At 37.0% G+C, this 24,187-nt stretch overlaps 2 protein-coding genes across 21 annotated transcripts in view; both read left to right on the top strand.

Annotated features, from left to right (window-relative positions):
- LOC127856170 (transcription intermediary factor 1-alpha-like) overlaps positions 1–24,187 on the top strand; it is a 273,940-nt gene that overhangs the window by 111,961 nt on the left and 137,792 nt on the right. The window lies entirely within an intron of this gene.
- Positions 458–22,365, top strand: LOC127856165 (uncharacterized). 20 transcript variants are annotated; one of them, XM_052392197.1, is made up of 11 exons: positions 644–733; positions 3,166–3,244; positions 5,429–6,312; positions 6,824–6,949; positions 7,288–7,413; positions 8,628–8,753; positions 9,968–10,093; positions 12,034–12,159; positions 15,479–16,696; positions 19,478–19,573; positions 20,181–22,365. In XM_052392197.1, exons 3-11 carry the CDS (start codon positions 5,430–5,432, stop codon positions 20,390–20,392), a joined length of 3,039 nt encoding a protein of 1,012 aa, XP_052248157.1. In that variant the 5' UTR covers positions 644–733; positions 3,166–3,244; position 5,429; the 3' UTR covers positions 20,393–22,365. The 20 variants fall into 20 exon arrangements, with proteins under 20 accessions (XP_052248156.1, XP_052248164.1, XP_052248163.1 ...); XM_052392198.1 differs by lacking the exon at positions 644–733 and adding an exon at positions 814–984; XM_052392196.1 differs by lacking the exon at positions 3,166–3,244 and having other exon boundaries at positions 458–733.

Below are 24,187 nucleotides of genomic sequence, written 5' to 3' on the forward strand. Positions count from 1 at the left end.
TTTTATTGGACAGTTACAAAGGTCAAGAAAGGTGAAAAGCTGGCGTATACAGCTAACGCCGAATAATGCATTTGAATATCAACCGTACTTTCGTTTGACAACTGATCACGCATGTACAATGTGAACCTAACTTTAGTTTTAGTGCAGATTCGTCTATACGACACAAAGACACAATTTTGTTTTACGGATCATTTCGGCTTACAGGACTGGGTGAGTCACGTAACATATTGAATATAAAATATATTTTTATAAAAAAACTGGTAGCAAGGTGAGTTGCAGATAATTGGTCAGTAACCACATTTTAACTTACTCTTTTGACCTGTTAATTTTTTTCAGCTCAATTCAACAGTGAAAAATGCCCATAATATCACTTTAAACAAACTTTTATCATGGGAACCAGACTGCAAGTTGTTACCGTTTTGGGCTAGATTGCACTTTACCGGCGTTACGCAGTACAACCATCGACAAAGCGGGGGTTTGGGGGCGGTAGCCCCCGATACTAAGGAAATATATAGGATAAAAAGGATTATTAGGTGTTGCGTCAGGTGTTAGGTGTTGCGCGCTTAGCAACGATAAAATTGTACGCTTTTCCATTCTTTTTTACGTACCGGTAAAGTGCAATCGTCCCCCGTTTTGAAATGTGACCGTATTGACCCATCTAGAAATTTCTTCGATCACGGATGAATCTAAACAAACAAGAATAAGTGTTACAAATGGACAACACATTGATGAGGTTGATAAATGCTATGATATTTGATCAATATTCGCCTTAAGATTTTGCATAAAACGAGTATTTGCATTCAAGAACATGTATATTTCTATTTTGTGAAATTATTAAAAAGCGAACAATATTTATGACGGGTGATGGACGTTTCGTGCCACTACCAGTTCGTGACACTGCTATTTGTGTAGGGAGCCGGAGGCATTGGACGTTTCGTCCAACTGATAATATTTCGACGGATAGCTGTAAATGATACCGTATAGGTGTGAATCATAATGGGAAACTTTAGCACATTTGATTTTCACCTCTGTACAACGTAAAAGCAACATTGTTTATTTCAAGATAATTTATTCAGGTTAAATGTATTCTTAACATGCATTTCAAGCGATTTAAAGGAATCCGGATCGTTTCGCCATTATTTCCGTTCGCCCCTGAGTCGTTTCACCCTAATTCCCATTATCCCTGGCCGGGGTTGTTTCGCCCTAGTTTGTATACATACAGCGATTTAAAAGGATTTATCTTTAACTTGTCACAAGCTGAATTGGATATTGTTTCATACATGTACAGTATTATATTAAAAAATAATTATTATCTTTATTACTGTTTCTTTTGTCTTTTGCTTCAGGTATGTCGTCGTTGAAATTAGGCGTTACAATGCTAGAGACGCTTTAAAGGGGCCTTTTCACAGATTTTGGCATTTTTTAACTTATTCATTAAATGCTTTATATCGATAAATGTAAACATTGGATCGTAAAAGCTCCAGTAAAAAATCAAGAATAAAATTAAAAAAAGGAAAAGATCATTGCCCGGACCAGGTTTCGAACCAGTGACCCCTGGAGTCCTGCCAGAGTCCTGAAGTAAAAACGCTTTAACCTACTGAGCTATTCCGCCGATTACACTAGTTAATGTATTTTATACCTTATATAAGCAATCTTCGTAGTTTCACAAAATTTAACGACAAAAACAGAACTCTCCAAATTATTCAATCGTTTCGCGTTGCAACGCTTTATAATTTTTAGGTTTTAAAATCGTCAAAAGATGCATATAATGGCTATATTAGACCATGGTAAATGTTCAGTATTACTGTTTCCTCACAAATATCATAACTAAAACGAAAATTTGCGAATCTGAAACAACTTTTTTCAATTTTGTCAATTTACCAAAGCGTGAAAAGATCCCTTTAACATAAAACAAACTACGAAGTTATTTATATTTCATATATTTGGATAACTTTAAAGTGATAACATAGAAGGAATACATGCGTCTCAACAAAACATTCAATACAGTGTTGTAGCACACACACACACAATCAGTTATGTATGTTGGCTAATATTTCTTGCACACACACACACACACACACACACATACATAAGTTGTTTTTTTAGTTTTGCTTTTTATTAATTTCCATAACATTTTCACTAGTTTATTTCATGTAAAATAATTTAAAACAGCATAAAACAATTGAGCACATCAAACCAAAATGCATTATTCATTTTCTATTTATTTTCAACCACAACCTTCTCTCCCCGGGGCAATCAGACCTGTATCACATGTCCGATGTTGCCATCTGTCACATAAATCACATGTGAGGGCATGTTGGCGGGGTGTGACTATCTTATCACACAAAATACACAATTTGTCTGCCAGTAAGAATTTTTCTATATATAAATTCAAGTATGACGATGCCATAGCTAATTTGCTTTTTATATACACTTTCGGCGAATATCTTGAGTTCAAAAGATGCAAACTGGCTAAAAGTTTATAAAAACAATATAACGCCTTTATAATATCTTCTGTTAAAGTTTCTGTGCTATTAATTAGCCAATCATCTGATCACACGTCTTCCAATCTAAGTTTGTTTGATAATTGTAATTGGTCCTGAAATTATTTTAATTGGCAAATCAACGCATCATACCTCTGCCAAACTAATTAATCGTGATACTTACCGGTAGTTTGTAACATAATGTATCATAATGTCTGCGTTAATTAATTGCAATTAAAATCAAACGGATAATTGCGCAATAATAAAATTTGTAATCTATAGGAATGGATGAAACAATAGGAAAGAAACAAATACTATTCAGATCGAAACAAATATTTACAAAACCATAATATTATATTAGAATTAAATAAGGGCGAAACAACCCACTTGTAATGGCGAAACGACCAAGGGCGAGACGACTCTGGGTGACCTAGGGCAAACAGGTTTAAGGGCGAAACGACCTGAGACCGATTTCAAGATGATTTTTTAATATAATACATTAACAAAATGTATTTCAGTTGAAGATTTTACATATTTCATTTTATACATTAACAATATAGGGAGTTCTTCTACTTCTTCTCTTTATTTTACATGTTTTTATTATACATTAACAATATGGAAAGTGAATACATAATGTTTCGATGCACAAGTACACAAATATATACAAAAATACACATTTCAGAATTCTTTGTCGTGGATCTGGTCATGTGTTGTGTCCGGTCCCAGGCCTATGATGTGACTGCATGCCCTCTGTAGTAAAAGTAAATCATTTTTATTTTATTATACATAATTATAATTGTTAACACTGTTGCAATTTACTACATTAATATACATCCCATTCTGATTCACACCTCAGGTTTTTTTTTGGCCCGATTTTATAGCAGAAATTCGGCTATGTTCCCAATCCCAAAAAGTATACTTTTTTCCCAAAATGTGGCCAAAAATTCCCAATTTAAAAAAAAAATATATATATATTTTTTTTAATATTTTTTTTTTTTTAGAAAGCAGTGTCTAATGCGTATTTTATCTCAAATTTAATGCAATTACATCTTACAAAGTATTTTATGATTTTGTTCTTTTAATTTGAATGATTATAAAGAGTTATATCAAATTTAGTATTTCCCTAATCAGTGGACTTTTCGTGTGGAAAAAAAAGGCCAATAAATTTATTTTCCCAATTTCATGAAAATGCCGATAAAATTCCCAATTCCAAAGCCATGGGCTATCTTCCCAAAAAGTGGAAAAAAAACCCTGCACCTATACGGTATTATTCACACTTATCCAGCCATATATTATCAGTGGGATGAAACATCTACCCATTTTCAGCACAAATATCAGTGGCACATATCGGTAGTGACACATAACGTCCATAAACTTTTATGACGGTTGAATTTAAGTTAATTCTATTAGTTTTATTTTTACCTTAATAATACACCTGATAAACACGGGAAATAATCTTTGACATGTAAAAATGTCAATTGTGTTCACGAATTTAACAAAAGATTTAAAACAGAGGGGGTAATCACGTGATAGTCAAGATGGCGACGTTCATGTCGAGGCAGGTATTTTTCGCAGTTTTATACCCTTTATTACTTGTATTTATTTTTAAATGCCGCGCACTTTCCAGCCATATCAGGAAGAAAGTTTCTAGCGTTTATTTCGTGTTGATATTCGCTCTTTATCTCGACTTTACACACTGCAAAATTTCTTAGCGGGATGACCTAATTCAATCTCCACTTAGAAAATTTGCGGGGAGTAAAGTAGAGATATAAAGCGAATTTTAATACAAATAAACGCTAATCACATTTTTACTGATATGGCTGGAAAGTGAGCGCCATTTAAAAGTTAAACAATAGTAATGAAGCGTATAAAACGTAGAAAAATAACTGTCTTGGCATGGACGTCGCCATCTTGTGATTACCCCCTCTGTTAAAATAAAGTGTTGTTTGTTACATGCTCATGTTTATTTAATTATTTATAGTCATTGTTTTAATATTTTATCAACGACAAGTTATTTTTCACCTTTTTCAATAAGTATATTCTAAGGCAGGGCCCTCGTTTGGCCGTTTTGGGGGCCGAAATTCGGCCCCATTCCCCGCTTAAAATAGTATACTTTTTTCCCCTATTTCAGCAAAAAATCCCCCCCCCCCCCTCAAAAAAAAATGTTTGTTTTTTTTACTTAAACAAATTATACCTATGTTACCAGCTGTTATAGTGCTATTAACCTTTGATTAAATGCATATTTATGTAAATTACATTAAAATATAGTAATTTTAAGTTTTGAATGGTTGGTGAAAAGATCTTCTAAAATTCCCCTTTTCGTCCAAAACGACGCAAAATTCCCCCCTCTAAGGGCCCTGACCCCAATCCCCCAAAGTGTAACAAGGGCCCTGTAAGGTAACAATGAAAATGTATTGTTATTGTTTACTTATTGATGAGCTTGAAGCCGTGTTCATGACTGCTAATATTTATTGGAACACACTAACTAAGTGTTACCACGTTTGAGCAAAAACAAATCAGTAGATACCATGATCATCGCTATTACTTGATGATTAAACAAAATGGTAACAACAAGGAACACACTTTAGTATGTCAAGATAAAGTTTCCAAAACCATGCAAAAATGCATATAAAAATGTCTGTAGAAAATAGGATTCTTTCATTTGAATCATTCAGGGATTGGCTTCTATTGCACAGTACGCATTACCCGATATTGTTGACCAAAGCCCTATTTTAAAACAAGTTGGCCTACCTAAACAACTCATATCTTAACCCTGCATATAAAAATATTGGAAAAAAACACACATGCTAATATATCAAGATTAGTTTTTCAGATCACTTAATGTAATGATTGTAACTGTAAAGTGGTTTGAAATATTTTTACACATTTTTAAGTGCTGTGACCATATCTGTCTCATGAAATTGCCTTTGAATGAACATTTTCAGAATGACACATACACAGAAAAGTGTGGCGGCCTCCAAAAAGTTCAAAATGAGAAAACGAAAGACAGAAAGCAATACCTGGGAAAGTGACATTAAAAGCAAGTGCACAATTAGAAAGGACTTTGATTCCAAAACCCAAACTAGTGTAAACACTATATCGGCGAGGGTAAGTCCAGAGACCTTAAATTCAGACCAAACAATAGATGATTTGAACTCTGTTTGTGTCAAAATTGAGACTGATGAATGGACAGCATGGTATAATACGGCTTCTGATTTTTATTCCGTTTGTGCAAAATCAGAACAGGTTCTATGGGAAGAGAGACATCCAGATTGCAACAAACAAGATGGCTTCACCTCTGAATGTGTGAAATCAGAACAGACGGAATGTGAAGTTTTGCGTCAAGATGTAACCAGACAAGCTTGCTACAATTCTCTATGTGTGAACAAAAACACGACTTCCAATTCAAATGCACAAGATGAGCTCCATTCTGTATGTGGGACAACACAACAGTCTCTAAATCCAATTACAAACCAAGGTTATATTACAACAAAAGACTTCAATAATGAATGTGGTATTGCTAAACAGTATATAAAGACAGAAACAGACATTGAAAATACAACAGCAAATACAAGTAAACATTCAAAAACACCAGAGAATCAAGATAAACTGGCCGACCAAAATTCTGTATATCTGACAAGGGAAGAGATTGAACTTTCAAATGTTGACGAATATTGTGCTAAATCTGCTGTGGGTGGAGGGACAATACAAATGGACCAATACTCCAACTTAAATGTTCCAAGACATTCGAACTCGGAAAAAGATGACTCATTTTCATTTATATGCTATAGGAACAACCATGGCTGGCGGGCGATTTGGGGGCATTCAGGTGAATTATGTCCACTCAATAACTCAAACAATTAACATGGGATCACCATAAAACTTTTTGATTATGTTATAAGATTGCATTAAGCTAGAGGCCACATTTTTTGTCCAATCTTCATGAAATTTGGTCGGAAGATTGGTACCTCTGTTTGTATGTGTTCAGTTGAGTTAATAGCATTCTACTGTGTGTGTGTGCCTTGTACCTCACCGCGTTTTAACATTTCCAGTTATCAATCCATTACCTTGCATATACCTTAGAGCATTATGTTTCTTAACCAGGGTGTCTGGCTGCTGTGGGTTCGAGTCCCACTGAATACATTAGATCATATAAAAATGTAGTGTATATGCTTACTGAGATGGTAGTGATATAGCACTTCTGGTATTCCCAGAAACAGTGGTCATGTCAATAGCGTGTCTGTATATCAATGGAATGCAATGCAAGAGGTAAAGACAACATAAAATGCCAAAATTAAATGCTTGTCACTAGTGACAGGAGAATGCTTTATTTAATACAGATTATGAAGGTGGTGGTGACGAAGAAGCTTGCTCTGAACCTTTAAGTTCCAACGCACTGTTAGAAAAGGACACATCTTCACACACATCTGGTTACAAGTACAGAGAAGAAAGGGCGAGCGTAAGAGGTAAGGCTGTTATTGTATTAAATGATCTGCTCTCATTGGATTGTTGTGGACATTTGTTTGTCACCACTACCTACTAACATAAAGTGTACATTTTGGTGAATACCTCTACATGTATATGTATGTACTGTATTTCTAGGGCGTGTGTGTGCCTTGTACCTCACAATGTATGTTCAGTAAATTGCATATTCCACCTTTGTAATGCACTTTTTGACAACAATAACTAAATGCTGTGGGTTTGAACCCTTCAATGGAATGCAGTGCAAGAGCTAAACACAACATAAAATGCCAAAATTAAATGCTTGTCACAAGTGACTGGGAGAATGCTTTATTTAATACAGGTAATGAAGGTGGTGGTGACAAAGAAGCTTGCTCTGAACCTTTAAGTTCCAACGCACTGTTAGAAAAGGACACATCTTCACGCACATCTGGTTACAAGTACAGAGAAGAAAGGGCGAGCGTAAGGGGTAAGGCTGGTATTGTATTAAATGATCAGCTCTCATTGGATTGTTGTGAAGATTTGTTTGTCCCCACTACCAACTTACTTAAAGTTTACATTTTGGTGAATACCTCTATATGTATGTACTGTGTTTCTAGTGTGTGTGTGTGTGTGCCTTGAACCTCACAATGTATGTTCAGTCAATTGTATATTACACCTTTAGACTGCACTTTTTGACAACAATAATTAAATGCTGTGGGTTTGAACCCTTCTGAGTGTGTTCAACCAGTCTTTGGCCTCTGAAGAGATGGCAAGTTAGGGTATGACATATGAATGATAATTTTGTGAACTGCTTGATTAAAAAAATGAAAACTGTTTTGATGTGCAAAACCTTATTAATGAAAGATAAAATACATTATTCATAACAACCACCAAAGGCGCATCAGAGATGGGTCTCATTATTATAATACGTGTGCTCATAGACCGTGATAATTAGGCCTTATGAGCTGACTTGGCCTTCAAGACATTTTTAGCTCGGCTGTTTTCGGAGAAAACCCGAGGTATTGTCATAGCCAGCTCGTCCGTGTGGAGCTAAAACCTTAACATTGCCTCTAAAATCAAATTGCTTCCACCTACAACTTTGAAACTTCATATGTAGCTGCACATTGATGAGTTCTACACGCCACACCCATTTTGGGTCACTAGATCAAAGGTCAAGGTCACTGTGACCTCTAAAATAGAAAAAAAAATAAAACTGCACCAGCAGTCGAGTGTTGGCACCCGCTCTGCGATGCTCTTGTTGGTCATTATCACCACCATGTCGTTGTTTCATATTTTTATTTCCTTTACAATAGACTATGGATACCTCTGTCTGTATGTGTTCAGTTGAGTAAATAGCATTCTACTGTGTGTGTGTGCCTTGTATCTCACAGCGTTTTAACATTTCCAGATATCAATCCTTATACCTTGCATATACCTTAGAGCATTACGTTTCTTAACTAGGGTGTCTGACTGCTGTGGGTTTGATTCCCACTGAATACAGTGAATCATGTAAAAAAAATGTAGGGTTTATGCGTACATAAGATGGATGTGATGTAGCACTACTGGTATTCCCAGAAACAGCGGTAATGTCAATAGCGTGGGTGTATATCAGTGCAATTCATAGCAAGAGGTAAAAACAACATAAAATGCCAAAATTAAATGCTTGTCACAAGTGACGGGAGAATGCTTTATTTAATACAGGTAATGAAGGTGGTGGTGACGAAGAAGCTTGCTCTGAACCTTTAAGTTCCAACGCACTGTTAGAAAAGGACACATCTTCACGCACATCTGGTTACAAGTACAGAGAAGAAAGGGCGAGCGTAAGGGGTAAGGCTGGTATTGTATTAAATGATCAGCTCTCATTGGATTGTTGTGAAGATTTGTTTGTCCCCACTACCAACTTACTTAAAGTTTACATTTTGGTGAATACCTCTATATGTATGTACTGTGTTTCTAGTGTGTGTGTGTGTGTGCCTTGAACCTCACAATGTATGTTCAGTCAATTGTATATTACACCTTTAGACTGCACTTTTTGACAACAATAATTAAATGCTGTGGGTTTGAACCCTTCTGAGTGTGTTCAACCAGTCTTTGGCCTCTGAAGAGATGGCAAGTTAGGGTATGACATATGAATGATAATTTTGTGAACTGCTTGATTAAAAAAATGAAAACTGTTTTGATGTGCAAAACCTTATTAATGAAAGATAAAATACATTATTCATAACAACCACCAAAGGCGCATCAGAGATGGGTCTCATTATTATAATACGTGTGCTCATAGACCGTGATAATTAGGCCTTATGAGCTGACTTGGCCTTCAAGACATTTTTAGCTCGGCTGTTTTCGGAGAAAACCCGAGGTATTGTCATAGCCAGCTCGTCCGTGTGGAGCTAAAACCTTAACATTGCCTCTAAAATCAAATTGCTTCCACCTACAACTTTGAAACTTCATATGTAGCTGCACATTGATGAGTTCTACACGCCACACCCATTTTGGGTCACTAGATCAAAGGTCAAGGTCACTGTGACCTCTAAAATAGAAAAAAAATTAAAACTGCACCAGCAGTCGAGTGTTGGCACCCGCTCTGCGATGCTCTTGTTGGTCATTATCACCACCATGTCGTTGTTTCATATTTTTATTTCCTTTACAATAGACTATGGATACCTCTGTCTGTATGTGTTCAGTTGAGTAAATAGCATTCTACTGTGTGTGTGTGCCTTGTATCTCACAGCGTTTTAACATTTCCAGATATCAATCCTTATACCTTGCATATACCTTAGAGCATTACGTTTCTTAACTAGGGTGTCTGACTGCTGTGGGTTTGATTCCCACTGAATACAGTGAATCATGTAAAAAAAATGTAGGGTTTATGCGTACATAAGATGGATGTGATGTAGCACTACTGGTATTCCCAGAAACAGCGGTAATGTCAATAGCGTGGGTGTATATCAGTGCAATTCATAGCAAGAGGTAAAAACAACATAAAATGCCAAAATTAAATGCTTGTCACAAGTGACGGGAGAATGCTTTATTTAATACAGGTAATGAAGGTGGTGGTGACGAAGAAGCTTGCTCTGAACCTTTAAGTTCCAACGCACTGTTAGAAAAGGACACATCTTTACGCACATCTGGTTACAAGTACAGAGAAGAAAGGGCGAACGTAAGGGGTAAGGCTGGTATTGTATTAAATGATCAGCTCTCATTGAATTGTTGTGGAGATTTGTTTGTCACCACTACAAACTTAAATAAAGTTTACATTTTGGTGAATACATCTATATGTATGTACTGTGTTTCTAGTGTGTGTGTGTGCCTAGTACCTCACGATATATGTTCAGTAAATTGTATATTACACCTTTGTAATGCACTTTTTGACAACAATAAATAAATGCTGTGGGTTTGAACCCTTCTGAGTGTGTACAACCAGTCGTTGGCCTCTGAAGAGATGGTCAGTTAGGGTATGACCTATTTTGTGAACTGCTTGATTAAAAAAAACACTGTTTTGATGTGCAAAACCCAATAAATGAAAGATAAAATACATTATTCATAACAACCAACAAAGACTAAAGCGTCAGAGTTGGGTCTGATTATTATAATACGTGTGCTCATAGACCTTGATAATTTGGCCTTATGAGCTGACTTGGCAGACCTTGATGACATTTTTGGTCATTAATAACCTATGTCGTCGTTTCACATTTGTGTTACCTTTACAATAGACTATGGATGCCTCTGTCTGTATGTGTTCAGTTGAGTAAATAGCATTCTACTGTGGGTGTGTGTGCCTTGTACCTCACAGCATTTTAACATTTCCAGATATCAATCCTTATACCTTGCATATACCTTAGAGCATTACGTTTCTTAACCAGGATGTCTGGCTGCTTTGGGTTTGAGTCCCACTGGAAATAGTGAATCATATAAAAATGTAGGGTTTATGCTTCCTTAAGATGGTGGTGATATAGCACTTATGGTATTCCCAGAAACAGCGGTAATGTAAATAGCGTGTCTGTATATCAGTGAAATGCAATGCAAGAAGTAAAAACAATATGAAATGCCATTATTAAATGTATTTCATGTTGTTAGCTCATCTATTTTTTGAAAAAAAATTATGAGCTATTGTCATCACTTTTGCGTCGGCATCTGCGTCGGCGTCCGGTTAAGTTTTGCATTTAGGTCCACTTTTCTCATAAAGTATCTATGCTATTGCATTCAAACTTGGTACACTTACTTACTATCATGAGGGGACTGAGCAGGCAAAGTTAGATAACTCTGGCGTGCATTTTGACAGAATTATGTGCCCTTTTTATACTTAGAAAATTGAAAATTTTGGTTAAGTTTTGTGTTTAGGTCCATTTTATTCCTTAAGTATCAATTTGAAAGCTATTGCTCTCATACTTGCAACACTTACTATCATAATGGGACTGTGCAGGCAAAGTTATGTAACTCTGGCTGGCATTTTGACAGAATTATGTGCCCTTTTTATACCTAGAAAATTGAAAATTTGGTTAAGTTTTGTGTTTAGGTCCACTTTATTCCTAAAGTACCAAAGCTATTGCTTTCATACTTGCAACACGTAATAACTATCATAAGGGGACTGTGCAGGTTAGGTTATGTAACTCTGACTGGCATTTTGACGGAATTATGGGCCCTTTATGCTTAGAAAATTGAAAATTTTGTTAAGTTTGGTGTTAAGATCATCTTATAAATGACCACCACACCCTAACACTATACCCCCCCTACCCCCCCCCCCCCCCAAATGTTTTTTTATTTTTTTTAAACATGGTTAAAGGACACAAATATTAATTTTTATTATTTTATTTTTAAAATACTGCCCAACCATCCCACCCAAGAATCTCCCTCCCCCCCTCTCCAAAAAAGTGTTTTTTGTTGCATTTTTTTGCATTTTTGGAAGATAATGTAATTAATGACCACACCCCCACACTATACACCCCTCTCCACTCCTACCCTCTCTCCTCTGTGATTGAAATTGAGATAGGTCCCATCACCTTTAAAAAGAAAAATAGATGAGCGGTCTGCACCCACAAGGCGGTGGGTGCTCTTGTTTTTACCATTGCCATTATTAAGTGACGGGAGAATGCTTCATTTAATGCAGGTAATGAAGGTGGTGGTGACGAAGAAGCTTGCTCTGAACCTTTAAGTTCCAACGCACTATTAGAAAAGGACACATCTTCACGCACATCTGGTTACAAGTACAGAGAAGAAAGGGCAAGCTCATGTGGTAAGGCTGTTTTTATAACAAATGATCAGCTCTCTTTGGGTTGTTTTGGAGATTTGTTTGTCACCCCTTACCTACTTACTTAGAGTTTTATATTTTGGTAAATACCTCTATGTGTATGAACTGTGTTTCTAGTGTGTGTGTGTGTGTGCCTAGTATCTCACACTGTCTTTACAGTAAATTGTACAATACACCTTTGTACTGCACTTTTGACAACAATAACTAAATGCTGTGGGTTTAAACCCTACTGAGATTGGTTGCCCCTGAGGAGGTGGTTTCTTCAGTTATGACTAATCATTGATAATTTTTTTAACTGGCCAGTACAAATAATTTATTCCATACAGATGATGATGATGACGAAGAAGCTGGCTTTGAAACCTCCCCCCCCTAAAAAATATGATAATAAAAAAATTAATATGTTTGAAGAGGCTTTACTGAAATAAGTGTGTCCATTTGTCGGTTTGTCACCAAACAACTTTATGTTGGTCTGTTAAATTTTTTATGCTCCCCCAAATTTTTGGGGTGGGGGGAGCATATAGTCGCCGCTTCGTCTGTCCGTGCGTGTGTCCGTCCGTGCACAATTTTTGTCCGGGCTATTTCTCAGCAATTAATGATCGGAATTCAATTAAACTTTATGGGAAGCTTCACTACCAAGAGGAGATGTGCATATTATCAGCCGGTTCTGGTCGGATGATTTTTCACAGAGTTATGGCCCTTTGAAATTTTCCATTAACTGTACATATAGTGCAATTTTTGTCCCCCCAACTACTAGACGTTTCCTTTTATCTGAATATATAGTGCAAATTGTGACAAAAAAAAACCTTTGGGGAGCATCAACCGTCTCCGACGGTTTCTTGTTTGGGAATGCAGCATGTGGTTATGTTTACTCTACAAAAGTAATAGTCTGATTTAGTCTATTATATCTGCTTTGCTCTCTGTTGACAGATACCTCTATATGTATGTACTGTATTGATTGGAGTAAGTTTCTAGTGTGTGTATTGAGTCGAACCTCACTGTTTCTATACAGTCAATGCTACAGTACACCTTTGTTTAGCATTAATGCACAATATTTAAATGCTGTGAGTTCAAATCCTACTGGAACGGTAGGATCTTGCAAGTTAAAAAACAGAAAGTTTTTATCTCTGTTTAAATACTGTGTGGTATTGTAAACATACATTCAGATATTTGTTGATACATGGTTCATTATACCCCCACAAACGAAGTTTAGGGGGGTATATAGGAGTGAACTTGTCTGTCTGTCGGTCGGTCCATATTAAGTGTCCGCTCTCTAATTCAAGTAGTTTTCATCCGATCTTCACCAAACATGGTCAGAAGTTGTATCTACATGATGTCTAGGCCAAGTTCGAACATGGGCCTTGCCAGGTCAAAACTAGGTCACGGGGTCACTTAGTGCGTTTTAAACATTCAGTATGTTGTCCGCTCTCTAATTCAAGTAGTTTTCATCCAATCTTCACAAACTTGGTCAGAAGTTTTATCCAGATGATCTTTAAGCCCAGTTTGAACATGGGCCATGCCGGGCCAAAAACTAGGTCACAGGGTCACCTAGTGCGTTTTTAACATTCAGCATGGTGTCCGCTCTATAATCAAGTAGTTTTCATCCGATCTTCACCAAACTTGGTCAGAAGTTATATCTAGATGATCTTAGGCCAAGTTAGAACATGGGCCTTGCAGGGTCAAAAACTTGGTCACGGGGTCATTTAGTGTATTTTAAACATTCAGCATGTTGTCCGCTCTCGAATTCAAGTAGTTTTCATCCGATCTTCACCAAATTTGGTCAGAAGTTTTATCCAGATGATCTCTAGGCCCAGTTTTAACCTGGGCAATGCCGGGCCAAAAACTAGGTCACCGGGTCACTTAGTGTGGTTTTTAGCTCGGCTGTTTTAGGAGAAAACCGGAGGTATTGTCATAGCCTCCTAGTCGTCCGCTGTCCGGGCGTTGTGCTAAAACCTTTACATTGCCTCTAAAATTAAAGTGCTTCCACCTACAACTTTGAAACTTCATATGTACATGCACCTTGATGAGTTCTACACGCCACACTCATTTTTGGGTCACTAGGTCAAAGGTCAAGGTCACTGTGACCTCTAATATAAAACTTTAACTTTGCCTCTAACATCATAGTGCTTCCACCTACAACTTTGAAATTTCATATGTACATGCATCTTGATGACTTCTACACACCACACCCATTTTTGGGTCACTAGGTCAAAGGTCAAGGTCACTGTGACCTCTAATATAAAACTTTAACTTTGCCTCTTACATCACAGTGCTTCCACCTACAACTTTGAAACTTCATATGTACATGCACCTTGATGAGTTCTGCACGCCACACCCATTTCTGGGTCACTAGGGTAAGGTCAAGGTCACTGTGACCCCTAATATAAAACTTTAACTTTGCCTCTAACATCATAGTTCTTCCACCTACAAATTTGAAACTTCATATGTACATGCACCTTGATGACTTCTACACGCCACACCCATTTTTGGGTCACTAAGTCAAAGGTCAAGGTCACTGTGACCTCAAATATGAAACTTTAACTTTGCCTCTAACATCATAGTGCTTCCACCTACAACTTTGAAACTTCATATGCAGTTGCACCTTGATAAGGTCTACATGTCACACCCAATTTAGGGTCACTAGGTCAAAGGTCAAGGTCACTGCTGTGACCTCTTAGATTTAGATTTATGCGGTGCTCTTGTTAACATTCAGCATGATGTCCGCTCTCTAATTCAAGTAGTTTTTATCCATTCTTCACCAAACTTGGTCAGAAGTTTTATCTAGATGATCTTAGGGCCAAGTTTGAACATTGGCCTTGCCGGGTCATAAACTTAGTCACGGGGTCACTAAGTGCGTTTTAAACATTGAGCATTGTGTCTACTCTCTAATTCAAGCAGTTTTCATCTGATCTTCATCAAACTTGGTCAGAAGTTGTATCTAGATGTCTAGCCTAGGTCAAGTTCGAATATGGGTCATGCTGGGTCAAAAAACTAGGTCACGGGGTCACTTAATGCGTTTTAAACATTGAGCATGGTGTCCGCTCTCTTATTCAAGTAGTTTTCATCAGAGCCCCACCAAATTTGGTCAGAAGTTGTATCTAAATGATGTGTAGGTCAAGTTCGAACATTGGCCATGCCGGGTCAAAACCTAGGTCACGGGGTCACATAGTGCGTTTTAAACATTGAGCATGGTGGCTGCTGTTTTTTGTGAAGACAACATGCAAAATATTCTGTGTCAATGCGGCATGTGGGGGTATTTGTCACGTCTGTGACAAAGCTCTATTTGTATATGTTTGTTGATTTTCAGAATCAGATGTCAGCGAGTCAGAGAGCTTAGATGACACTGATAATGACCCAGACTTCAGTTTAGAATCCAATTATGTGTCCGACTCCTCATCCGATACATTTGAAGTTATTCAAGAGACAGGTTTTTCAGCACGCACTATAAAAAACAAATCAAGTACAAGTGTAAAACTACCATCTAATAAACAAAAAACTGTGTATAGGTCAAATAATGATGTTTCTTCAACCACGGATGGTGCTTCAAACAGAAATGCAAAAATTACAGTCCAGACAAGTAATAATGAAAATGGGAGAAAGTGGGATAAAACACAATACTGTCTTTTCTGCGAGAAAGGTTACACAAACATAACAAAGCATTACTTAAAATCACACAAAACTGAAACAGAAGTTCAGAAAATATTATGTATGCCCATTAAATCCAAGGAACGCACTGCAAAATGGACCCGCTTAAGGAATGCTGGAAACTACAAACATAATGTGAGTGTTTTGAAAGAGGAAAGCGGCGAATTTGTCGTCGTTGCAAGACAATCACATGACACAAAACCCGAGGATTATCTCCCATGTGATGACTGCTTGGGTTTTTTCCAAAGAGAAGGTCTTTGGAGGCACAAACAGGTTTGCCCACTTCGCACAGGGAAACAGAAGTCCAGAAGAGTCCAAGCAGATGCAGCCCTACTATTGCCTGCTTCCAACACAATACATGCTGGACTGAAAGAGAATGTTTTTGGCAAAATGGTAAAGGATGAAGTAACCCTTGCTGCACGTAATGATACGATTATATTAAAAGTTGGTGAGAAACTATATCAGAAACACGGACATTTGCCACACCTCTATTCCCACATAAGCCAAAAAATGAGAGAACTTGGGCGGTTTTTAATATGCTCAAAAACCCAAGATTTAAGCATCTGTTGTTTGAATGACATACTTCGCCCTGAGAAGTTCCCGTTGGCAGTTCAATCAACCAAGGCTTTGTGCGAGTTCAATGAAGTGACAAATAGTTACAAAAATCCTTCTTTAGCTCTCAAGATAGGGCACCTGCTCAAAAAATGTTCAAAGGTGGCAAAATCTGAAGCCCTGATTAATGGTGATGTTGAGCGAGGTAGCAGAGCAGACAATTTCTTGGCAGTCTGTAATGACAAATGGGCCGATGAAATTTCAAGTTGTGCTCTAGAAACACTTACAAGGAACAAGATGAACAAAGGCCACTTGTTGCCAGGAGAAGGTATTCAGTTTTTATGCCCCCCTTCGAAGAAGAGGGGGTATATTGCTTTGCTCATGTCGGTCTGTCGGTCGGACTGTCTGTCGGTCGGTCGGTCCGTCCACCAGGTGGTTGTCAGACGATAACTCAAGAACGCTTGGGCCCAGGATCATGAAACTGCATAGGTACATTGATCATGACTCGCAGATGACCCCTATTGATTTTGAGGTCACTAGGTCAAAGGTCAAGGTCACGGTGACCCGAAATAGTAAAATGGTTTCCAGATGATAACTCAAGAATGCATACGCCTAGGATCATGAAACTTCATTGGTAGATTGATCATGACTCGCAGATGACCCCATATTGATTTTGAGGTCACTAGGTCAAAGGTCAAGGTCACGGTGACCCGAAATAGTAAAATGGTTTTCAGATGATAACTCAAGAACGCATATGCCAAAGATCATGTTACTTGATAGGTAGATTGATCATGACTTGCAGATGACCCCTATTGATTTTGAGGTCACAAGGTCAAAGGTCAAGGTCACGGTGACCCGAAAATAGTAAAATGGTGTCCGGATGATAACTCAAGAATGCTTATGGCTAGGATCATGAAACTTCATAGGTACATTGATCATGACTGGCAGATGACCCCTATTGAATTTCAGGTCACTAGGTCAAAGGTCAAGGTCACAGTGACAAAAAACATATTCACACAATGGCTCTCACTACAACGGAGAGCCCATATGGGGGGCATGCATGTTTTACAAACAGCCCTTGTTTAATGTAACCATTCATACAAAATTCAAACCATTGGCCAGGAAAAAAAAAATTATACTATTTTTATTAGCTCGGCTGTTTTTGGAGAAAACCTGAGGTATTGTCATAGCCAGCTCCTCGTCCGGCGTCCGCCGTGCTAAAACCTTAACATTTTGCTCTAAAATCAAAGTGCTTCCACCTACAACTTTGAAACTTCATATGTAGATGCACCTTGATGAGTTCTACATGCCACACACATTTTTGGGTCTCTAGGTCAAAGGTCAAGGTCACTTTGACCTCTAAAAAAAAATCAAAAAATCTAACAAGCTTTCATTTATTCAAAACTGCACCGGCAGCTGAGCGTTGGCACCCATTATGCGGTGCTCTTGTTTCTTTAGGCTTTATTATGTGCTCTATAAACAACTTATGCGAGAGCTGGCTTGTTTTTATGTTCCTGAATGATTTAGTTGTGGGGAGCATATAAGCATCGCGTTGTCAGTTGACAATCGCCTCATGTCTCAAAGTTAAATGGGCGGTCAACCAGATTTACGAAAAAAGAAGTTCTAAAATAGTGTGTATATCGTTATGTCACCTATTTTCAAGATGGATAATTTCGATTTCAAAGTTATCGCACATGGCGACTTAAAATATGAAAACTTAACAACCTTTTTTTTAGTAATGTTATATACCAGTCGTGATAATTTAATCAATATAAACTAATAGTTGTAAAAAATACGTTATTTTAGAACTTTTCTTTTTTCGTGAAATCTGGTTGATGGCCCCTTTAAAGGTCACAGTTGGCATTTAAAATCATTTCACTAATATTAGACATAACTAAGTTGAAGCTTATTTGGGCTGTACATATACTGAATTGATTTTGATACTATTATTACATTGAAAATATGTCTCAGGACCTTTAGTTAGACCCAAAGGTGAAAGTAAGGGTTGGCAATCATAATTTCCTATGATATAACTTGGTCATTGTTTCAACATAATGACCAATTTGGGAAGCATCAATTAGCACTACTGATATCCTTGTTATAAGAAAGTGTAAGAAGTACATTATTTTTATTGCCCCCTTCGAAGAAGAGGGGGTATATTGTTTTGCACATGTCGGTCGGTACGTCGGTGGGTCCGTCCACCAGGTGGTTTCCGGATGATAACTCAAGAAAGCTTAGGCCTAGGATCATGAAACTTCATAGGTACATTGCTCATGACTGGCAGATGACCCCTATTGATTTTCAGGTCACTAGGTCAAAGGTCAAGGTCATAGTGACTCGAAATAGTAAAATGGTTTCCGGATGATAACTCAAGAATGCTTAGGCCTAGAATCATGAAACTTCATATGAACATTGATCATGACTGGCAGATGACCCCTATTGATTTTCAGGTCACTAAGCCAAAGGTCAAGGTCACAGTGACTCGAAACAGTAAAATGGTTTCCGGATGATAACTCAAGAATGCTTACACCTAGGATCATGAAACTTATTAGGTACATTGATCATGACTGGCAGATGACCTCTATTGATTTTCAGGTCACTAGGTCAAAGGTCAAGGTCACAGTGACTCGAAACAGTAAAATGGTTTCCGGATGATAACTCAAGAATGCTGACGCCTAGGATCATGAAACTTCATATGAACATTGATCATGACTGGCAGATGACCCCTATTGATTTTCAGGTCACTAGGTCAAAGGTCAAGGTCACAGTGACTCAAAATAGTAAAATGGTTTCCGGATGATAACTCAAGAATGCTTACGCCTAGGATCATGAAACTTCATAGGTACACAGTGACTCACAGTGACTCGAAACAGTAAAATGGTTTCCTGATGATAACTAAAGAATAATTAGGCCTAGTATCATGGAACTTCATAGGTACATTGCTCATGACTGGCAGATGACCCCTATTGATTTTCAAGTCACTAGGTCAAAGGTCAAGGTCACAGTGACTAAAAACGTATTCACACAATGGCTTCCACTACAACTGAGAGCCCATATGGGGGGCATGCATGTTTTACAAACAGCCCTTGTTTAAATGAACCTCTTTCAGACCCTGAATCTTCTGACACAGACCATGATGTGCCAATCAGACAGCCACATGCAAAACCTGGGCCGTCCACAACTGTAACCATGTCGGGTCAACCCAGTAAGTAGGCTTTGTTTAAACAACAAAACAGTATTCCTGAAAGTCACAGTGTAATGTTTTTGTTTAAAAATTCATAATGAATGTACAATTAACACAGTAACTGAAATAAGCTCACTCTACTTTGACACAATTTAACATTGCCAAGAAGCTTCATAGGCGTTCCTAGCTTATCTTTATATCATTACTTCAATCTTGCTCATAACTCAAAATCTGTAAGACATATATATATCAACATGAAACTTAATAAATGGATACATCTGAATGTGTGGATAGTTATTACTAAGTAACCATTACTCAAGATATCCGGTTATAGTAAGCATAATTTTTTTTTAGATGTCTTCAAGATAATTGAGAAAATGTTTAAGTGATATCACTTCGGATCTTTTGTTTCAATAGAAATTCACATTCTGAATAGTTTATTGTGCAACATTTCATTTGATTAATTACTAGCAGCATTTCAAATCAAAAGATTACCTTAAATCATGGTTCATTTTCTGGAACAGTGGTGAGATGAACTTTTTTATAACTTATTATATTTCTGAGATGCTTGTTGGTGGTCATCATGGAACAGAACAGGCAATTGAATATGGCTTGATTATTTTTTCAGAAAGGCTTCAGAAACTCAGTGAAGACCAGAGCCATCTTCTGAAGACGCTGTTCAAAACGAATATCGCGTTGAGAAAGGAACTTAAGCGTGAAGACTGTGAAAGAGTAATGCAAAAATATCAAATTCTACGCGGATTGTCATGGAAAAAAATAAAGAACACGATTCATAACTGGATTACTGCTGAAAAGCGAAAAACAAAAATGATTTTATAGCTTTTTAGCCCACCTGCGCACAATGTTCTCATGGTGAGCTTTTGTGATCGCCTTTTGTCTGTCGTCCATCTTGCGGCATCAACATTTGCCTTGTTAACATTCTAGAGGTCACATTAATTGTCCGATCTTCATGAAATTTTATTTGACGATTTGTCCCAATGATATCTTGGAAATGATTAAAAATGGTTCCGGTTGGTTGAAAAACCAGGGGCATTTTTTCTATTATGGCTATAGTACAAACTTGTCAATAATCTAAAAGTCACATTTACTGTCTATTCTTCATCAAACTTTGTAAGAACATTTGTTTTTATGAAATCTTTGATGAGTTCAAAAATTGTTCTGGTCTGTTGAAAGCATGGCTGCCAGGGGGTCCATTTGCGTATAGTTCACTTTTGATGAAACTTGGTCAGAACATTTCTTCTATGATATTTTGGGCTGCACAGAGAACAGTTCAGTTCCTTTGTACCTCAGGTGAGCGACTTTGAGCCTTGTTTTCTAAGGGTCAGCTCATGTGCTTTGACATTTACGTTTTTGAAGTCAGCTTGTGTGAATTGTACCTATTCTGAATTGATTTTGATACTATTATTACATTTTAAGATGTGTCAGGTCATGACACAACATTTTATTATTTTGATGGATTTCATATGTATGTATCACTTTTTCACAGTCTTGGCACCGAAGTTCATTTGGTTCCTATGGTTGGGAACTTTTGTTCAATTGTCAAAGTTAAACATACACATTTCAGTTTTATGTATTTCAGAACGGAAATGCTTCTTTCTCCTCATTTTGTTTAAGATGTCAAATTTGTTTAATTTATTTAATAATAGATATTTCTCCATGGGTTCTTGTAGAATTTACTTCAGTTCGGAGTTGCGAACCGAATTGGCCATGTTTTGTTAGCAAGTAACACTGTACAACAAGGTCTCTTTTTCCCCACTCTCAATAAAAATGTTTTACTCACTTTGAAAGAGTTACTAAATTCCTTGGAAACATTGGATCATTTTCTATATTAATAGATCAATTGTTATTATGTTTTCTTGATGGTTAAGGCATTGTGACATGTATATATATTTGATTTTTTATGACCGTCCATCATGAGTTAGTCCGTACACACATTAGAATACGCATTAAAAACACAAAATACTGTCAAATGAAATTGAAAAGGACCTAAATAAACAAATCATGGTTTGGCGTAACGCAACTGACCCACGAAATATTGCTGCAACCCAATTTTCGGGGGCCATCCTGGATAACATCTTGAGGCTATACACTTAAAGGCAAAATAACAGAAATAATTGGACTGATCGACACACCTCCAATAGTCTTTGTTGCTATACGTCAAACTTGTTTATTGAATTTAGGCATAATTTGATTAAGGTATACCATGTGTGATGAAGAATATGTAATAATGATAGCCTGATACATGTGTGCTCTGTGTGGGACATCCCAATGTATGCACCTCACATTGTATGTAGTATACGCATATCTTAAAATGCAAAATATTGAAAAATACAATTGATGCATGGGTTTAAGTTACCAAAAATGTTGCCCGTCTATATTTATCATTCAAATATTTCATCAAATAGAGGTAGGCCTCGGTGTGTTGGTACGGAACAAAGGAACTCTCTATGAGATATAAACCGGTACGTGTGTGAGGGTGTGTGCGCGTGTGCGTGTGTTCGTGTGTGTGTGTGCGTGCGTTTGTGTGTGTGTGTTGTTAGTGTTTATAATTATTTTATGTATGGTTTTTGAGCGCGCAATTTGATTCTTAACCTAACAAATTGTTTATTGTTAAATTAATTATGTTTTGCGATACTTTTTTGTTGTTGGGAGCATTAGTTAATGCATGGAACCAATACAGTTCAATAATCTTTAGTCATCGCGGCCTCCATCTGTAATCTATTGCTATTGTTATTAGTATTAAAGTCCATCTTTATATTTTTCTCCTATGTGAGTTCAAGTGTAAGCAGTCACTGTTCATATTAGATTGTATATATTTTTATGCCCCCGGATCGATAGATCGGGTGTATATTGTTTTTGGTCTGTCTGTCTGTCATTCTGTTCCAAAACTTTAAGGTTACAGTAAAGTTTTGCAATAACTTTTGAAATATTGAACATAGCAACTTGATATTTGGCATGCATGTGTATCTCATGGAACTGCACATTTTGAATGGTGAAAGGTCAAGGTCATCCTTTAAGGTCAAAGGTCAAACATTTTAAACTTTAATATATTAAAGTTTTGCAATAACTTTTGAAATATTAAACATAGCAACTTGATATTTGGCATGCATGTGTATCTCATCGAGCTTTACATTTTGAGTGGTGAAAGGTCAAGGTCATCCTTCAAGGTCAAAGGTCAAAATTTTTAAACTTTAATATAGTAAAGTTTTGCAATAACTTTTGAAATATTGAACATAGCAACTTGATATTTGGCATGCATGTGTATCTCATGGAGCTGCATAGTTTGAGTGGTGAAAGGTCAAGGTCATCCTTCAAAGTCAAAGGTAAAAAAAAGCGGTGCATTAGGGGGCATTGTGTTTCTGACAAACACTTATCTTGTTTATATTTTTTCTTTCGTAAAGCAATGTTAACTTGTATTCCGAACCTTTCAGGATATTTGTTATTAAGCTAGATCTTTTTATCATATCCAATATTACTTCTCGATGCCACGTGCTGTTTCAAAGAATATCATTCGTTTATTTTATTTTAATTTTAAGAAATTGGGAACGCAGGACGAGCTTAAATTGTACATTAACATTTATATGATATGGAACGTCTGAGTTGAAAAGGCGGTATAACTTTTTAAACGGTGGTCCTAAACCGAGTATGTTAAAATGTTGCTCCATGTGTTATCATTGCCCATAATAGGTATTATAGTGATATTAACATATAAATGTTTGTAACTTTAACGCGGCAATAGAGCCAAAGTATATTCGATATTCGTATACCAAACAATTAAACCCAATACACTATATCAGGAAATAATTTCATGTTCTTATCAGCTACTTGTATATCAAAACACCAACAATAAATACAAACGGATTAAAAATGGGATAATGAACTTGGATTGCTCATGGCAAAACATTTGGGATTTAAAACGATTAGAAGACTGGCCGAATCGCACGCTTTACCCAGAAGCAATAACAAAGCAAACGCGCTTTAAAGTGAGAAACGATCTCTATCAAATGAGACAATGCATACAGGCAATTATACATGAACATAAAACGTGACCAACCAATCGAATATTTTAAAATTGTAGTTTTGGTAGTGTCTTAAGAATTCGACTCTATTAAATCGATAAAGAGGCTTTAACGTTTTAAGTATTACAAAAACTGGGCGTAAGAAAGAGCGTTAATATGATTCATCCGCATAACACAAATGAGCTTTACGGCTTAGAGCATCTGAAGACTCCAATCTTGTAGTGGTGCTTTACACAGTTTTATCGCATTTTTAAAGATCGCCTTTTGGCCGGTGTTTTGCCCATGTGATTGAAATCGGCCACGTCCAAGGATCACATGGTATAATGAGACTTTCATAGAACATTGTCATTAGCAATCGCAATCTTCTCTGAAACCACAAGTCCCATGGGTTTATTAGTTGGTCATTAACTCCAAATAGTGGTATTGTACAAACTTTATTAAAAATTTTACTACGTGGACAAAATTTGTCCCGTCCTGCTGGTTACTATGTTTCCTACCTTTTCATAGAGGTGCAAATATCTTCTCCAAGTTTAGGTCACTCTATCTTCAAAACAACGCAATCAGGGCCATCATTGCACTCTTGATAGAAAAGCAT

Source organism: Dreissena polymorpha, chromosome 13, assembly GCF_020536995.1.
Source record: "Dreissena polymorpha isolate Duluth1 chromosome 13, UMN_Dpol_1.0, whole genome shotgun sequence".
Taxonomy (NCBI): Eukaryota; Metazoa; Mollusca; class Bivalvia; order Myida; family Dreissenidae; genus Dreissena; species Dreissena polymorpha.

What these genes read in the sequence shown, in the direction of transcription:
- LOC127856165 (XM_052392196.1), top strand. Translation starts at nt 714, where the DNA reads ATGGACAACACATTGATGAG. An exon ending in AGAAAGGGCGAACGTAAGGG is followed by an intron (nt 10,094 to 12,033) that starts GTAAGGCTGGTA and finishes CATTTAATGCAG; the next exon opens with GTAATGAAGGTGGTGGTGAC. An exon ending in AACCATGTCGGGTCAACCCA is followed by an intron (nt 19,574 to 20,180) that starts GTAAGTAGGCTT and finishes TTATTTTTTCAG; the next exon opens with AAAGGCTTCAGAAACTCAGT.